General features: G+C 43.9%; 1 protein-coding gene across 3 annotated transcripts in view; it reads right to left on the bottom strand.

Moving 5' to 3' along the window:
* Positions 1-5,872: 5,872 nt before the first annotated feature.
* The window catches only part of SCYL2 (SCY1 like pseudokinase 2), a 408,171-nt gene continuing 394,592 nt past the window's right edge, over positions 5,873-19,451 (bottom strand). For all 3 annotated transcript variants that reach the window (XM_085653887.1, XM_085653888.1, XM_085653889.1), the window contains one exon: positions 5,873-6,786. In XM_085653887.1, coding sequence (XP_085510013.1) covers positions 6,136-6,786 — 651 coding nt within the window. In that variant the 3' untranslated portion in view covers positions 5,873-6,135. The remainder of the gene's footprint in view (positions 6,787-19,451) is intronic.

Below are 19,451 nucleotides of genomic sequence, written 5' to 3'. Positions count from 1 at the left end.
CAAAAGGCAAGTCAACTAACGTGGCCTGAACATCAGCAGAGAAGCCGGACCAACGAAGCCAAGCTTGCCTTCTAGTGGCTATCGAAGACCCCATAATTCTAGCCACAGAATCAGCCGTGTCTAGGCCCGACTGAATAACCTGCCTGGCGGCAGCTTGAGTCTCTGTAACAACCTCCATAAAAGAGGCCTTCTCCTCTTCAGGTATCTTAGGGGCTAACAGCTTCACGGAGTCCATCAGAGCATGAACGTAGCGCCCCAATAAACAAGTGGCATTAGTCGACTTAAGAGCCATGCTTCCAGATGAAGAGACCTTTTTGGCTGATTGTTCGATCTTTTTAGAATCCCTATCAGCTGGTGCCTGAGGGAAGGCGCCTGAAGATTGCTTCGAGTAGGAAGCTTGCACTACAAGGCTCTCTGGTGAAGGGTAAGAAGAAAGGAAGCTCGGGTCCCCCGGAGCCACCCTATACCTCCTTGCCACTTGTCTGGAGACTGCCAGCGAAGAAAGTGGCTTGCACCAAACGTCCATAACAGGCTCTAAAATAGCCTCATTAATGGGCAACAAGGGCTCAACAATTGAAGATGGTGAATGAAGGACTTGAGTTAAAAGGTTTGGCTTATTCTCTGCAGAGGGCAACTGTAAGTCCAACAACTCTGCAGCCTTTCTGATAACTGAATGATAAGGAGCCAGCTCTTGTGGAGGAGAAGATCTAGCAGAAGAATACACCCATTCTGGTGTAGTATCAAGTCCACTAGCATCCTGAATGCCTTCAAACTCATCAGTTGAATCACCAACCTCACCTTCCTCCACTTCCTCCCTATAACGTTCCTCCTCCATAATCCTCTGGGCCTCTCTCCGAGAACGAATCGAGGACTCAGCGTCGGCGGCGCCGTATGCGGAGTCGGCGGCACCGAACGTGGAGTCGGCGGTGCCGGAAGCGGTGCAGATGGAGTCGGCATCGAGGGAGGCTCCAAAGAAGGCAAACGATCCAGTCGAGGCCGGGAGGATGGATCTCCAGACGGCGCCGGGAACTGCCATGAAGGAGCCATCGGCAAGAAGGGAAAAAAGGTGCTTGAGCATAATGCTGCTTCACTCCTAAAGTATACGCGATTGGACCCACGGGACCAGAAGGTGCGCCGGATGGGAAGGCAGCCCTTTGGAAAACCCCATACACAGCATTGAGGAAATGCGTTGGATCCGCACCCGGTGTCGTGAATTGCGGGAATGGGTTCGACCCTGGTCGAGGAGTAGCAGGAGCCGGAGCCGAAGTATCTTCTACCGGAGTCGCAGGTTCAGCAGGCACTGGAGAAAGATCTTCCACCTGATCCGGCTCGGCGTCGGAAGCTGGAGACTCCACTGGCGCCGGTGGCTGCGCTGGAGTCAACCTTGGCGAAGGTGTCTTCTCTGGAGACACACGAGGAGAAGGGGAAGGAGACGCCGAGGCGAGGGCGACCTCGACGCCTTACTCTTCGACGATCGGCTATGCTTCCTCTTCTTTCTAGGTTTCTTCGACTTTGAAGAGTGTGAAGTTGACGACTCCGGCCGCGACTTCTCCTTCTTCCTACCTCTCCTTTCCTTTTTCGCCTTGGCCAGGAAGAGTTTCGCTTCCCTCGCCCTCAGGGCCTTGGGGTTCATCTTTCTGCAGCAGGAGCAGTCATCCACATCTTGGTCTGAAGAAAGGCACCACAAACAATCTTCGTGGGGGTCAGTAATGGACATGTGGCCCCCACATTCCCTACAAGGTTTAAAATCTGACTTTCTCTTCGAAGACATGGTAAATCCAGAAACAGTAACCCACTGCAAGACAACAAAGTAGCAGGAGAGTGCTGGAAAACCGTTACGTGTCGACAGCGCGGAAAAAAGGGAACTGACGTCATCACACCGACGTGGCTCTCTTATGGCTCCGGTGACGTCATACGGAGTCGCGAGCAGAGCCTAAGTATTATGAAGTCCACGTCGGCGTAGAGAGCTGAGGAAAAAATTCCATGGAATGCTGGCGCAGGGGATATTCACAAGGTGAGGAATCCACTGGCAGATGTATCCATCAGAAACACTGTGTATACTGTCACATGTTAGTAAGGCCTAGCTAACCAAAATAGTATGTTTGGCAATCATGTATTTGATTGCATTTTTAAAAGGTTTAACATAACTATGTTCAAATGGGTCCAGACATATTTAAACATTGCAAATTTAATAGAATAATTGTGAAAGATTCTGGGCAGGCCTCAATTACTTTTTATATACTGGGCGGGGTGCTGCATTAAAAAGTTTGAAGACCACTGTCTTAGGTTCTTCCTCTCCTTTACCTACTCTCACCTTTTTCAATGCAATAGACATTAATTTCACTTTGGCAAAACTTAGATCAGTCAGCTCTATATCCTCTCTCAAACAATCATTGGCATAGCCAATAGGTCTCGCCATTGGGACCTTATAAGTGTTTAGTTATCCAGCACAATATCCTTGGTGGAACAACATCAACTGTTGCCTGGCTAAACACTTATAAGGTCCCAAATGAGACACCTATTGGCTATGCCAATGCTTGTTTTTTCTCCTGTGTGTATGTAAAGCGCTCTGATACCCACGGGTCAAGCTAGCGCTATATAAAACTTGTAAACTAAAAAAAATAAAAATCTACTGAATGAGACAAGCTAAACAGAGCAACAACTGACAATTGGGCAGCACAGACAGGATAGGACTAGAAACCACACCATAGAACGCGGGTAGGATGCGACTTAAACATGAGAGGAAAAGCAAAAGGAAACTAAGTCTAACAATAAACTGACCAGAAAAAAAGTTGAAAAAGAGAAACTGGACAGCGACACAAGTGCGAGGCAAAAGCAGGGGGTAAGGTTGAGCTACACTAGAAGAATACATCAAGAGAAATCAATCCATTTATGACCAAACACGAACGTGAGGATGGCACACGACTAAACCAATGGTGCAAAGAATGGACCAGAACCAAGAGAGGAGCACAGACGGGACCTGACGAGAGCCACAAGTGACCGACTGCACAGCAAAGATGGGCAAGGATAGTAATTACAAGTAAACAGAATAAGGCAGAAGCGCTAAACCGCAACTCTCCGTAGGGGTCGGATGCAGTGGTTCTGAGTCAGGGCACAATAAAAACAATCTGATTTTATTCCAGCCTGGTTTCAGCTTTGTGACACTTCACAGTTTGTCGAGGCCAGGAGGCTGCATGGGCCCCGCAGCAGTGATCACAACTAGATGTGCGGACCCCTGGCTGGTGCCTGCCGCACACGCCCCTGACAGCACCTCCAGGAAGCCGAAAAAATGCAAAATATTCCACTCACCGAATCCAGAAGTGCACAATCTCCTATGCGGGCCTGGGAGGGGGGGGACAATAGAGGCTGATCTCACCTCTCAAGGAGGGGGGAGACTGGGAACACTGCCGCAGAACCGTGGGGGAGAAGGGGACAGCATGAGTGAAAGAGAAAAGATGGGCAGAAGGGAGATAGCATGGGGAAAGAAGGGTCAGGAGGACTTCAGGGCAATAACTGGAGCGGAAAAGTGGAGCCTGGAGGGGGCAAAGGGCATGACCTGGTGGAGGAGGGAGAGCAGAGAAGCATAGGGATGCTAGGGGACAGCCTAGCACGAGAGAAGTTCGTAGAAGCAGAAGAAAGAGTGGGATAGCTTGTGGTAGAGCAAGAGAGGGGCGACCGGACGAGTCAAATGGGGCATAACATGAAGGGTGGGTGGAAGAAGTGAGCAACATAAACGGAAAAAAATAGAGTAAATGAGGGCAAGAACAAGAGAGAATTGCATAGGGAGACTGAATACAGACGACAAGAAAGGGTGACGTGCAAAAGAGGAAAGAAAAGAGATAAAAAAAGCATTTGAGAGCAAGAGAGAATAACTGAGGGGTAGAGACAAGAAAACAAGTGAACAACAACCATAGCAGGCATACAAACTCCAGCTGCTGACACTCTGAGCCGAAGCAAAGCAAGCGCGCGTGTCTTGATTGAAAGCAGAAAAACAAGTTTATGAGGGCTTGAACCAGAGCTCAGCGACCGCTGCTCTATTTTAGGAAGAGTCTCGCGCTGTCAAATAGACGCAGGCAGCACGAGGCACGTCTGTGATCGCTGATCTGGTTGGCGAGATGTTTGTCGCGAGCCAATGTAGCGCCTTGATGGTTACCCTGAGATAAGCAATATTGACAACATCAAAGCGGCCGCTAAAGTGAAAGTGATCGCGATCAAGCGCGGCGAGCGATGCGCGAGGAAAGCCATATGGCGCCTCTGCCTAATCGCGCGCCAGCGCACATGCACTGTAGCTCTAGGCTGGCCATGGTAGCATTTTTTTAAGCCCTTACAAAAAGTCTCGCCAGACCAGCACATGCGCTGGGTCAGGCGATACCTAAAAAAAAAAAAAAAAATAGTTTGGTTACGGCGCTTGCCCCAGGCCTGTAATGGTTACCTGTAGCACTTTTGCAGTTTGAAGATCGGATAAGGTCAGTTGCTGTGTATTATCGTGCCATCTACTGGCTGTGCTTGGAACAGTGCACCTGTTTTTATTTTAAGTCTGTTGCTAAGAATAAAGCATGGACCCGGAGGGCTGAACCTTTGCAGACACTCACCCCCAGTAACAGATCTGGGTTGAATCAATTTTAGCTCACTTCGCCACCCCAGTTCAGACCCAGCCATATGCAAATCAGTCATGACTCTATTCCTCATGGAAACAGTCCAGCCCGAGCTGCCATGAGGAACAGGGTCAAGGCTGATTTGCATATTGGCTGGGTCTGAACTGGGGTGGCGAAGTGAGCTAAAGAACGATGATGGATTCAACCCAGATCTGTGACGGGGGGGTGAGTGTCTGAAAAGTTTCAGCGCTCCGTCCATCATCTCCTTGTGTTTGCTTTGTTGCTGGCGGAATCATCTCTCACCTAATGCAGTTGGTTGTTTGAGTGAATCCTTCTGCCAGGCGTGCAATGCCCATTGGGCTCAAAGGGCTTCAGCCCCCACCCCGATCGTGTGTGTCAGCCCGGGCTAAGACAGCTGCCTGGGCACACACACAGCCACACCAGAGTACTTCAAAGGTCTTTAAAAGACCATTTACTTACTAACGAGGCTTTGTAGTGTTTTCACCCCTTCCTAGAGCCCCTGCAGCTTCACTTTGCATATTGCTGGAAGAATCAGCCCCCCCCCCCCCCAAACAAAATTTGTAGTATACCCCCCCCCCCCCGAAATTTGGATCTAGTTGCGCCTCAGCCTTCTGCCCCTGCTCAAGTGAACTGCATAATGGTCTACATTACAACCTCTCTGCTGCTCATCCTTTATGTCTTGCTCTAATGTGCTAATTGTGCATGCATTAGCACATCTAAAACAGACCTGCTGGCTATGCCAATGCTTGTTATTCAATTGCTCGGAGTCGATCCTAATGGACTTCAAACATTGGACCTGCAGGCTGCTGGTTAGCTTCGGTTCCCTCCTGTAAGGCGTTTAACATATAAAGACATTAAACCAACTTGTGCTAAATCAGCTTTGTAGACCTAATTCATGATACAGTGTTTCAAAACAACTGATAGTTACCAAGAGATTTTTAAATGATTATAAGGCACACAAACTAACCCAATATCTTCTCAAAGCTATGTCACTCTTATTCTTGCATGTATCACCAGCAGAACATACACTACTGCTTACTATCTGTGGGCCCCAGCCAAAACAAAACTACCCAAAAATGGCATTTAAATAAGCCTTCTCTTCTGTACCACATGTAAAATAAATACAGAATATGCCAATTGTGTCGTATTACGACCCAAAATCATACAGTAAGACAAGCAAGATCACTGCCATTTTCTGAACAGTGATAAAGATAGCAAGAATGCAAAATTACATTGTTAGTATGCAGCAATGTAAATGTACTCAAATTGTGATGCCATTTATTACCAGTAAAACAGTGCTTAATATAAGAAATCTGGAAGAGAAACATTAAATAGCTTGAAAACACATTTGTAGTTGCAGAATCCACATTGGTCCTCGGCACGTTCATCCCACTTGAAGAAATGCTGGATTCAGTGGTTTGACTGTAACCTAGTAGTAATATTTTACCAAATATATATACAAGTGTCCAACAGCCTTCCCATGATTACAGTTATAGTTTCATTATGAAATCTGTATATTTTAACCAAAAATATCTTTTAAATCATTGCTAGCTGAGCTGCTGTTCGTTGTGTTGGTTGTTTGGTGGGCAAAATTCTGCGGATTAAAAAATGGATTCCCTTGTATACCAAAACCAGTTTGCCCTGCGGTGATAGCCTGTGTTCCAAGTGACTGTCCACTTAAGTCCTGTGACGCTTGAGATGGTAAAGCCTGCTGATGAAGCCACTGATTTGGTTTTTGTTGCGACATCTGGTTGATACTAACTTTGGGTTTCTGAAAACCAAAAATATTATCTAATGAAGACATATCAGCTGGGGGTTTGTGTTGGTGCGACAGCTGTGATAGTCCTGACGAGACATTCAAAGTGTTGAAGTTTGGAATGTTGGAAGGTGTCATGTTCAACTTGGCTGTTCCAGTTGAATTGTATCCACTGGATAGATTTTGGTTTGAGTTACTAACTACCATACCGAGCCCCGGACCTGGAAATGGCATATTTGTGTTGAATCCATTTGTTACATTTCTGTAGGTGCTCATGTTGTCAACTGGTGAAGAAATTCCTTGAGGGCTTCCAAAGGACGATGCAGGTAAAAGTCCACTCGAAGGAGGAGCTCTAAGGTTCCCTTGTAAAGAAGCCATATTATTATCCATTAACATGTTTGTTAAGTCTTTTGTCTGCAAAATAGAGAAAGTAATAGAAAATGTTGTCAGTTTAATAGCAAATACATGCATACCATAAACACAGTAGTTAGGTTACTACAACTCATTTTTCTTGAAATACTAAGCAATCCATTCAGCAATTAATTCTGTTTAGGTCCGTATACCCTCAGTTATCATTATTACACAATGTACTGACCGCATAATAAGCTGTCACTGGACATGCGATGTACCAAGAGGGGAGCAATCACATATTCTGCCCAACCCACCCAAAAACCTTTTTTCGATTGACAAATTATTGAAAATGTACACTACTTAACTGCTAACCTTAAACAAGTTAAAATATAATTTATAAGTGGTGTACTTTAATAATTTCTTCTCAAAATGTCGGCTTGTATCCGATACACCTTGTGTCCAAAGCGGGCATCTCTTCTGCTTTTTTCTAAATAGTGCCCTTTCCTTTTTCACTACAGCATTTACACAATATCTGACTCTATACAATTTCTAATCTGAACATTATTAACCGCATCGCTGCTCATGACGGAACCACTCCGTCATGAGCCACGGGCGCCGTGTGCTCATAACCGGGGTGGTTCCGTCATGCTCCGGCCGTTGGCGGCCGCTCCGCCCACGCGGCGCTGATTCCCCGCCTGTGCGGGCGATTAGCGCGAGTGGGCGGAGTCGTGACGGAACCACTCCGTCATGAGCACAGTGCGCCCGTGGCTCATGACGGAGTGGTTCCGTCACGAGCATGGCGGCGCCGCGCTGCCCCCAAACCCCCCCAGCGCCGCGGCAAAATTCGTGCCGCGGCGAAGGGGTTAAACGTATGTCCCACAAAAGCATGTGCTGTTTTGTTTGTAAAGAGCAGAACTACGGAGAGAGAGAGAGAGAGAGAGAGAGAATATATATATATATATTTTTTTAAACAAACTTTATTGAGCACCACAGAGTGACTTCAAGTTGTCATAACAAGTACATCATGGCATTTTCTATTTTCTTATCGTATACAAATGTTTCCTTTGTGCATACTAAAGATCTGCATGCGTATGCCAGAGTAAAAATAAGGCCGTCTGTGTAACTATGAAAACATGAATACATACAAGATGCAAAAATAGCATTCGGTTCAATATGCAACATGTTTCTAAACAACCCCATTAATAAATATAAATATATATATATCTATATATGGATAGACCGGTGCGCACAGCAGCGGGTGCCGACGTAAGGCCGGACCAATGGCCTCAATAAACTTTTTTACACAAAGGTACGCCACACATGACAATTAGAAATGGCCTCCAACCGTGAGCAAACCCCTGTGAGGCTGAAACACGTAGGTGAAACAGACTGGCTTTGTGTGAATAAAACACTAAAGAAAGGATTTCTGAGTGTGGCGTACCTTTGTGCTAAAGAATATATCTATGTGTGTGTGTGTATATATCTGTATGTGTATATATATATATATATATATATATTCACTGAAAAAACCATAGGTTTCACACATGTTATAGTTAGCGGAAATTTTACTGATAAAAAACCAGTGAAATTGCCCCGTTATAGTTAGTGCTGGCAACTATAACTCACGCGACCGCAATCCTCTGCTGATGCTAATACTGTATTTAGACACTTATTTGCCCATGTCTTCTTCCATACATTTTTAGCTATACATATATTACAAATATTTTTTTTTCATAAAGACACATATGTCATCAGCAGAAGATTGCGGTCGCGTGAGTTATAGTTGCCAGCACTAACTATAACGGGGCAATTTCACTGGTTTTTTATCAGTAAAATTTCCGCTAACTATAACATGTGTGAAACCTATGGTTTTTTCAGTGAATTTGCAAGGTTTTTTAAATGCTAATTCCTAACTATAACGTGTGTGAAACCTATGGTTTTTTCAGTGAATTTGTACGGTTTTTTAAATGCTAAGTTACTTTACGCCATTCGAGGCGTGCGCGCCCACTTAACGCAGTTCGTTCCGTGCACGGTTTTTATCAACTTTAATAAGCCCTGTACATTTGGTGGCCTTCGGCCACCAAAAGCACAGGGGGTGGGGTCAATGTGGATAGTGTTTTTTTTATTTCGATTTTATAATTTCATGTTGCCAAAATTTAGTTTTTTTTACCTATTAATAAGCCCTGTACATTTGGTGGCCTACGGCCACCAAAAGCACAGGGGGTGGGGTAAGTGTGGATAGTGTTTTTTTTTTTTTTTTTTTTTTTACCGTACGCTTACGGTAAGCGTACGGTAAGCGTACTCGGCGAAATTGCCGAAAAAAAAATAAAACCGTTTTTGCTCTTGGGGGATGTTTGGGGACTCCCTCAACATGACTATGTGGGAGGGAGTTGTCAAAACAGCCCCGTAACATGTTTTTGGCCATCTTGTTTGATAAACAACACTCAGTGCGAGAGACAAAATGGCGGCCGCCGCTTCCTGGTTTCGGCCGATTCGAATGTTTACTAAGATCTAAGAGCCAATCAGAATCGCGCTCGCGCACGCCACCGTACGCTTACGGTAAGCGTACGGTAAGTGTACCGTAAGCGGGCTCAGATATATATATTGATTTAAAGGCTATTTTCTCAGAATCTACTGAACAGATTTACACCAAACCTACAAAAGGCACTTCCTTGACCTAGGGACTACCTCTCTGCCAAATTTCTAGTAATTCTGTTCAGCCGTTCGGGCTGTAGCTCGTTCTAAAGGTCCTATGGAAAAATGCATGGGAAAAACGCGTTTTGGGACCCCCCTTTTATCTCAGCCCCCGCTTGACGAATCCCCCCGAGACTTTCAGGGTAGGAGCGGAGCGTAGCGCCCCACCTATTTTGAGAAATTCGCGAGGATTCATCGACCGGCGCCAAAGTTATTCAAAATAGAATGTTGAGGTTTTCCTATGGAAAAGGGGTCCTAACTATAACTACCTACTGGCGACCGCCAGTAGGTAATATATATATATATTCACTGAAAAAAAACATAGGTTTCAGAGATGTCCTTTGAGATGTCATCAGTGATGTCATCAGTGATGTCACTGACCATGTCATGAATGATGCAATATGTGACATCATCAGCAGTGCATTGCGGGCGCGTGAGTTATAGTTAGCAGAACTAACTAATACAGAGGAATTTCTATGGTTTTGTATGAGTGAAATGGGCAGCTAACTAAAACACCCCTGAAACCATGTTTTTTTTCTGTGAATTTCTAAGGTTTTTTTAAATGCTAATTTCTAACTAGAACGTCTCTGAAACCTATGTTTTTTTCCAGTGAATTTCAAAGGTTTTTTAAATGCTAACTTTTAAGTGTGATAGTAGTTATATCTATTTTTTTGCACTGATTTTCTACAGTTTTTTAACTGTTTATTTATAAATATTTTATTAATTAAATACCATTAAATATTTTTCAGAAAATTGCAAAAAAAAAAAATGTTTTTTAATTAAAACTGAAATATTGATTAATTTTCTTGTTTTTCATTTTCTATTTGAATATATTTATATTATTTTCTTTAAAAAAAAAAATTCCAATTTTTTTCGGAGTCACGCACTCAAAGTGTACACATCACGGTGGGTGCGCGCATTCTAGCCGCCATTTTAGAAAAGTCATGAAGGATCCGCGTATGGTGTGCGAGGGCTGCGTTTTTTTCAGTTACATCATATACATTTAATATCACGTGATATGTGCGATTGGTATGCGACCAGTCTGCGACTCCTGCTCCTGCGTATTTGCGACACATGCGCATTACGGTACGAGATGTTTGCGCGGTTGCGGGTCCCGCGTGACATCATATACGTGCTGGGGCGCGCTGGGTGCGCGACTCCCGCAAAAAAAAATTATGTTCCAAAATGATATGTATGTGTCTTTAATATACATATTAAGGCAAGAGATTATGCAAGATAGTCATCAAAATAATATATTTGTACTTATAATAAACTTATATTATTTTTAAATATATTTTCGCGAAGTTGGGTGCGTGCATCGTGAGTGCAGAAAACAAGGTCAGCAGAGCTGCTGTAGAGCCAGAGAACCAGGTCAGCAGAGCTGCTCTAGAGCCTAAGAACTAGGTCAGCAGAGCTGCTGTAGAGCCAGAGAAACCAGGTCAGCAGAGCTGCTTTAGTGGGAGAGAACCAGGTCAGCAGAGCTGCTTTAGAGCCAGAGAACCAGGCCAGCAGAGCTGCTTTAGAGCCAGAGAACCAGGTTAGCAGAGCTGCTTTAGAGCCAGAGAACCAGGTCAGCAGAGCTACTCTAGAGCCGGAGAACCAAATCAGCAGAGCCATAGAACCAGGTCAGCAGAGCTGCTTTAGAGCCAGAGAACCAGGTCAGTAGAGCTGCTCTAGAGCCTAAGAACCAGGTCAACAGAGCTGCTCTAGAGCCAGAGAACCAGGTCTGCAGAGCTGCTGCAGAGCCAGAGAAACCAGGTCAGTAGAGCTGCTTTAGAGGGCGAGAACCAGGTCAGCAGAGCTGCTCTAGAGCCAGAGAACCATGTCAGCAGAACTGCTTCAGAGCCATAAAACTGGGTCAGCGGAGCTGCTTTAGAGCCAGAGAACCAGGTCAGCAGAGCTGTTGTAGAGCCAGAGAACTAGATCAGCAGAGCTGCTCTGTAGCATAAGAACTAGGTCAGCAGAGCTGCTCTAGAGCCAGAGAACCAGGTCAGCAGACCTGCTGTAGAGCCAGAGAAACCAGGTCAGCAGAGCTGCTTTAGAGAGAGAGAACCAGGTCAGCAGAGCTGCTTTAGAGCCAGAGAACCAGGTCAGCAGACCTGCTCTAGCTGACACTGACTGACTGACACTGACTGACACAGATTGACTGACACTGACTGACTGACACTGACACACTCTCTACTACTCACTGTCTATTACTACTCTCTCTACTACTCACTCTCTACTACTCTCTACTATTCACTCTCTACTACACTCCACTACTACTCTCTACTACTCACTCTACTACTCTCTGCTGCTCTCTACCACTCACTCTCTACTACTGTCTCTCTACTACTCACTCTCCACTACTCACTCTCCACTACTCACTCTACACTACTCTCTGCTACTCTCTCTACTACTCACTCTCTACTATTCTCTACTACTCACTCTACTACTCTCTCCTACTCTCTACCACTCACTCTCTACTACTCTACTACTCTCTCTCTACTACTCTGTACTACTCACTCTCTACTACTCACTCTCTACTACTCACTCTCTACTACTCACTCTCTACTACTCACTCTCTACTACTCACTCTCTACTGCTCACTCTCTACTGCTCACTCTCCACTACTCTCTACTGCGCACTCTCCACTACTCATTGTCCACTACTCGCTCTTAACTACTCTCTACTACTCACTCTACTACTCACTCTACTACTCACTCTACTACTCTACTACTCCTCCCTCTCTACTACTCTCTCTACTACTCTCTACCACTCACTCTCTACTACACACTCTCTACTACTTGCTCTCTGCTACTCGCTCTCTACTACTCTAGTACTCTCTCTACTACTCTACTACTCACTCTCTACTACTCCACTACTCTCTACTACTAACTCTCTACTACTCAACTACTCTCTACTACTCACTCTCTACTACTCTTTACTACTCACTCTCTACTACTCACTCTGCTACTCACTCTGCTACTCACTCTGCTACTCACTCTCTACTACTCTCTACTACTCTCTCTCTGCTACTACTCACTCTACTACTCTCTACTACTCACTCTTACTCACTCTCTGATACTTTCTCTACTACTCTCTACTACTCACTCTCTACTCTCTATTACTCGCTCTCTACTACTCTCTACCTCTACACCTCTACCTCTCTGTACATGCACACATATATATATGCATATATATGCATATGCATTTATATATATGTATGTGTATATATATACATATAAATACAATCTGCATATCTATATAAATATAAATGCATGCAAACATATACATATACATATATGCATACATATGCATGGTATGTACATGAAAGTTTGAAAAACTCTAATACAAGCAAAGCTAAAAAGCCACCTAATTACAAACAGAATTGCTTTAACTGAAACGAGGGCGAGACCTATTGCATTTTCAATGCTTGTTTACTTTGATTCCATCAAGAAGGCATTCAGATGTGTCACACATTTTCCATAAATTCTGAATGTTAGCACTCTAGTTGCTCATTAGATCACTGTAGTAAAGCTACTGCTCACCAGGGAAGTCTGCTGCTGGTATTCAAAGTGCATGTTTCAGTCTGCATGTCAGAATTTTTTAAGGAAATGGAAGAGGATTTGAGATGTCAAAATGTGCCCTAATCTTTCTTTCTGCAGCACTAATCATAATTTCTCTGGCAAAATGAACCCCCTCATTTTGTTCCTTTGCAAATTTAATGTTTTAAGTGTTACCACTTTATTCCAATCAAGATGGCATCAGGTGTGCCATACTTTTGTCATAAGTAAGACTGTTAGTGCTCTAGTTGTTCTTTAAAACACTCTGGGACATTCTGTCATTGAGCTATAATTGGGCTACATCTCGGTGATATGTGTGCTACATTTGGGCTCTTTTGTCTCTGGTGGCCATCTTGGGAGACTTATTTGTTTTGAAGTTTCCTAATTTCCTCATTTACAACAGTCTCCTCAGTAGGAAATACTTTCAGGTGTTTTACTTTCATTCCATCAAGAAGGCATTCACACAATTGCCATAAATTCGGAATGTTAGCACTCTAGTTGCTTATTAGATCACTGTAGTAAAGCTACTGCTCATCAGGGAAGTCTGCTGCTGGTATTGAAAGTGCATTTTTCAGTCTGCTTGTCAGAATTTTTTAATGAAATAGAAGAGGATTTGAGAAGTCACTCAAAATGTGCCCCAATTTTCTTTTTTCCGCACTAATCATAATTTCTATGGCAAAATGAACCTCCTCATTGTGTTCTTTTTAAATTAAACTACTCACTCTATACTACTTTCTACTACTCACTCTCTACTACTCTCTCTCTACAACTCTCTACTACTACTCTCTACTACTCACTCTCTACTACTCTCTACTACCCACTCTCTACTACTCTCTACCACTCACTCTCTACTGCTCTACTACTCACGCTCTACTACTCCCTCTCTACTACTCCCTCTCTACTACTCCCTCTCTACTACTCACTCTCTACTACTCACTCTCTACTACTCTACTACTCACTCTCCACTACTCGCTCTCTACTACTCTCTACTACTCTCTACTACTCACTCTCTACCACTCTACTACTCACTCTGCTACTCACTCTACTACTCTCTAATACTCAATCTCTGCTACTCTACTACTCTCTACTACTCATTCTCTACTACTCTACTACTCTCTCTCTACTACACACTCTCTACTACTTGCTCTCTACTACTAACTCTACTACTCACTGTCTACTACTCACTCTACTACTCACTGTCTACTACTCACTCTCTACTACTCACTCTCCACTACTCTCTACTAATCACTCTCTACTACTCTCTACTACTCACTCTGTACTACTCTCTACCACTCTCTCTCTACTACTCTCTCTCTACTACTCTCTACTACTCACTCTACTTCTCTCTGCTACTCAATCTCCACTACTCTCTCTACTACTCTCTACTACTCACTCTCTACTACTCTCTCTGCTACTCACTCTCTACTACTCTACTTCTCACTCTCTACTACTCACTCTACTACTCTCTCCTACTCTCTACCACTCTCTCTCTACTACTCTCTACTACTCACTCTGTACTACTCACTCTGGTGGCCATCTTGGGAGACTTATTTGTTTTGAAGTTTCCTAATTTCCTCATTTACAACAGTCTCCTCAGTAGGAAAAACTTTCAGGTGTTTTACTTTCATTCCATCAAGAAGGCATTCAGATGTGTCACACAATTGCCATAAATTCGGAATGTTAGCACTCTAGTTGCTTATTAGATCACTGTAGTAAAGCTACTGCTCATCAGGGAAGTCTGCTGCTGGTATTGAAAGTGCATGTTTCAGTCTGCTTGTCAGAATTTTTTAATGAAATAGAAGAGGATTTGGAAGTCACTCAAAATACGCCCCAATTTTCTTTTTTCCGCACTAATCATAATTTCAATGGCAAAATGAACCTCCTCATTGTGTTCCTTTTAAATTAAACTACTCACTCTATACTACTCACTCGCTACTACTTTCTACTACTCACTCTCTACTACTCTCTCTCTACAACTCCTCTCTCTCTACTACTCACTCTCTACTGCTCTACTACTCACTCTACTACTCTCTCTCTACTACTCCCTCTCTACTACTCCCTCTCTACTACTCAAATCAAATTCAAAAACTTTATTTCGACAATTAAGTCATAAAAAGTAGCAAACATCACCTATTTACGTCAACATTAAAAACTGTGCCAATACTTATCATATAGCAAGTCATAAGTTACACTACTTATTCATTTACATTAAAAAACATTAAAACCTATACATACAATCAGTTAAGAACATTTCATATTTAAATTTCAGTTTTCAATACTCAACGATATAGGCCCCTTAAGACAGCAGGATATCCTAATTAGACAAATTCTATTTACACGAAGGTAAATGAATGGGTGAACAAATGAATGTAAAGGGGAATGACTATAATTAGATGTCTATCTGTCAGAAGCTTCTAAAAGGATTTGCCTGGACCGTATGATCCATGCCCACTTCATGAATTTAGCCATTGCAATTGCAATTATCGGGCTTGGATCTGTACACAGGATTCTTAGTGCCACCTCGTATTTTCTGGTGCCTAAAAGCCGGCAAACGGGTAATACTCATTTCTTACGAGGGAGCACATAAAGGGGGCAAAAGAACAAAAAATGACTCAAAGATTCAGTCAGATCGCTACAATTGGGGCATTTGTCCACAGTTCCTTTAGTCCATTTGGATGTAAATGTACAAATGGGAAGGGTGCCAATCCTAAATTGAAAGTAGAGTTTGCGATCGACTGGTATTTCTATAAGACCCCAAAAAGGTTCCTGTCTAGGATAGGCCTTGAATTCTAGGAATCTAGCTGTCAATTGCGATATGCTTCCCTTGGAAGCTGATTCCATACTGATCATTTCCCAATACATTTTCTTCAGAATTTCTTTTGAGGGAAAGACCGCTTTTTGGGGATCGTCCCATAGATTGCTCAATCCTAATCTATAGAGCAATGATTTGGTAGACCTCAACCAATCAATTTTACATGAAGTGTCTTTCTCCATTATTTCTTTTAAACCCAAGGCATAGTGTTTGAGCTCCTCTGTTGACCAAACCCTACGCCAATACAGCAAAGGTCGCAAGTTGGCTGTATCTTTTAGAGTTTTTAAACCTAAGTCCCAAAAAAGAGGTAACAGAGGAGTGCTTTGGGGTACACCGACCACTTTTCGAATGAACTCACTCTCCATAGCATTCAAGCGTTTTGTATTGTTACCGTACCCCCATAGCTCTGAGCCATAGAGAGATGAGCTACGTACCTTCATCGAATAGATTTCAAGAAGTGGGCCTATAGGTTGTGTTTTCGAGGATTTAAATCTCTTTAGAAGAAAGCCTGCCTGTTGCTGGAACTTCAGGACAGATAAATCCAGGTGGCTGTTCCAATACATATTCTTCTGCAGCGTGACACCTAAATAAGTGAACGCATCGACCTGTTCCAAGGGCGTGCCATTCAGGCAGATAGCGCCATTGAAGGGTTTGTAAGATCTACTCGGGTTTGGGCCGTTGAGAACCATAAACTTGGTCTTGGAAACATTTATTTCCAGACCACGCAGCAAGCAAAACTCTTCGAAACACCGGAGGGTAAGCTGCAGGCCTCTAGGGGTTTTAGAAATCAGCAAAGTGTCGTCCGCGAACATGAGGACTGGAATTCGAATGCCAGTCAAAGCCGGTGCATCCGAGGGGACCCGGGGGAGGAACTCAGCCACCCCGTTCACGAAGAGCGAGAACAGGGTTGGTGCCAAAACACAGCCCTGTCTGACTCCCCGCTCCACGGGGAAACACTCAGTTACCTCACCCTGCCTGCCCCATCGGACCCGGGCAAAGTTGTCCTCATGCAAGCGAACGACCAATGCCAACAACTCCGGTGCCATCCCCAACCCCTCCAGTACCCTCCATAGCTTGCTGCGCGGGACCAGATCGAAGGCCGCACGCAGATCTACAAACACAGCATACAAAACCCCTCTTTCTAAGACCACCGTCCTCCAGTAGAGTACGATAAACCTGAAAATCTGATCAATGGTACTGGTTTTTGGGCGAAACCCAGCCTGTAAAGTGCTTAAAACATTACTAGCCTCCATCCAGGTCTGGATCCTGCCCAAAACCAGACGTCCCATGATTTTTTGCATAGCATCGATCAGACTAATTGGTCTGTAATTACAGGCCAATGATTTGTCCCCTTTCTTATATATCGGGACAATCTCTGCACCTTTCCAGGAGTGTGGGATAGCCATTCCCTGAGCTATGGCGTTGGCTAAGTGGGTGATATATGAGCACCATCTTTGTCTGTTGTGCAGGAATACATCAGCTGGAATACAGTCCATGCCCGGAGCACGCCCCTGGGTAACCAAATCGAGCGCAATGTCAACCTCCTTAGTGCTGAACACAGGACTATTGTAAAACAACCTCCCCTTGGGACAAATACTAACGTCCTCAACACCTTTTGAGTATTGTGGCTTAAAGTATTTGACCCAGGAGTCCTGAGGAACATGATTATGAGGGCTATCAATTACTTCGCCCTTCTTCCATTTAAAAATGTTCCAGAACTTTTTCTGGTTTTTATCAGTGCATGCAGCTTTTAATTCTTGCCATTCACACTCTTCCCATTCCTTTTTTGCCTTCCATTGGGCCTTTCTATAGTTACTACGAGCTATTTTGATCTTACTTAATTCTTTTGTTTTTAAAACAAGTCCCAAATTTCTGCGGGCTTGTTTACAGGAGGCATTATACCAGTCTTCCTGTTTACTTTTCATGACTTGTTTACCAAAGAAAGGCCTGCAGAAGCAGGATTTGAGTTTAGCAAATAGTCTATCGTGAATATTCTCAAATTCAGCTAAAGGCTGGCTATTAAAACCCGCTGTCGCTATTAGTGTCAATGCCTCTTCAACGTAAGACTCAATATTATTTAGGAGATCAGGGTGCTTTACCACATTATTCCACTTAAGGTGACGTTCATCATTTGTTAAAACGACATCTGGACATGTCAATTCAGTAGCTCGGTCCCTCCTATCTCCTGGGCCAAAGTTAAAAGTGGCAACTAGTGGATTATGATCACTTTCGATTCTTGTTTTAACTTCCATATCCACAAGGGTATGCCACATCTTCAGATGGACCAAGATATAGTCTATATTGCTTGCCCTGATACCATTATCGAACGTCTTAATACATGTCCTGTCTGAAACGGTTCTTCCATTGGCCGCCCTCAATTGGTTGCCCAGGCAGAACCCTTTCAAATACAGGGCTGCCTCAGTCCATTTGCTTGCTGTCTTTGTTTCAAGCTGTGGGACACCCCATCTTAGGTCCTCTTCCTCTGTTAATAGCATTTCTTGAGGCCCTAATGGCTCGAAGGTCGTATTAAAATCTCCAGCAATTAGTGGGAGAACGTCATTGGAACTAGATTCCACGAGAGTGCTCAATGCTGACACGACCTTAGAGTTTTTCCCACCTGGTAAGCCCCTAGCGTATACATTATATAGGTCAATCTTAAAGTTTGGTTGCCAAGTTAACCTAATGCCCAAAATATCCTCATTCCGAGTTGAAATAGATTGGATTTTGCACTCCAAACTTTGTTTGATCCAAATGACCAAACCTCCTACGGGTCGGCCCTTGGGCCTTCTTCCCGCTGGGACAAAAAAATTCAAATAGCCCAGCATATAAACAGGCTCATGCGACCATGTCTCCTGGAAAAGGCAAATATCGTGCTTAAGAATGAAATCTGCCCAGACAGGAGACAATAGCTTAGATCCCACACCCGCCACATTCCAAGATAAAAACAGAACATGCCCTGCTAAATTAGTTCCCTCCTCAGTACTCCCAAGGTTTACTACTGGGGAAAGAGCTGTATCCGGCAAAGGACATGGTAGACCCCTATTGCATGGAATTTCTTTTTGATGCACAGCTTGCTGATCTTGTACCCTCACCCCAGGAGCAATTACTTGTGCAGAGGGCGTATAGATCACACCTTTACCCACAGGTTTAAGCTGTTCTTGTTTCCATAGACCCTCCTCAATCTCTAGAAGTGCATAAGGCTCTTCTTGTTGGTCCTCTACCAGTAGGGCGGAATGTGACATTTCACAGTTGGAATGTCCACTACCATCAAACAGTCAGTCACAATCCGCTAACCCAGATAGTACCTCAAACATGTTATTAGATCTAATATCCTCAAGAGTGCTACCTTTTGATGTAAGACCTCCAAGTATAACCCCACCAGGGGGCAGAGACAGGGGTGCGTAAAAGTGAGACAGTGGCATTGTGCTTATTAAAGATGAACAATCATTCTGTGACCAAGAGCAAATATATTCCACACAACGTCTGTCTCTAAAGTTAATAACAACGCAATCCCCTTTAGTTGATTTAAATCTCTTGCCCACCCAATTAACTCTTCTAGCAAATAGAATTTCAGCACACATGTGGGGCGGCAATGGTCGCTTAACATTTAACCAAAAGGTGCATTTGTTTTTTAGTTCCCAATAAGACTCCCTTGCTCCTTTTTCCAACGGTGGGAC

This window comes from Triturus cristatus, chromosome 4_1 (genome assembly GCF_964204655.1).
Source record: "Triturus cristatus chromosome 4_1, aTriCri1.1, whole genome shotgun sequence".
NCBI classification, from domain to species: domain Eukaryota; kingdom Metazoa; phylum Chordata; class Amphibia; order Caudata; family Salamandridae; genus Triturus; species Triturus cristatus.
This window is presented reverse-complemented; position numbering and strand designations above follow the sequence as displayed.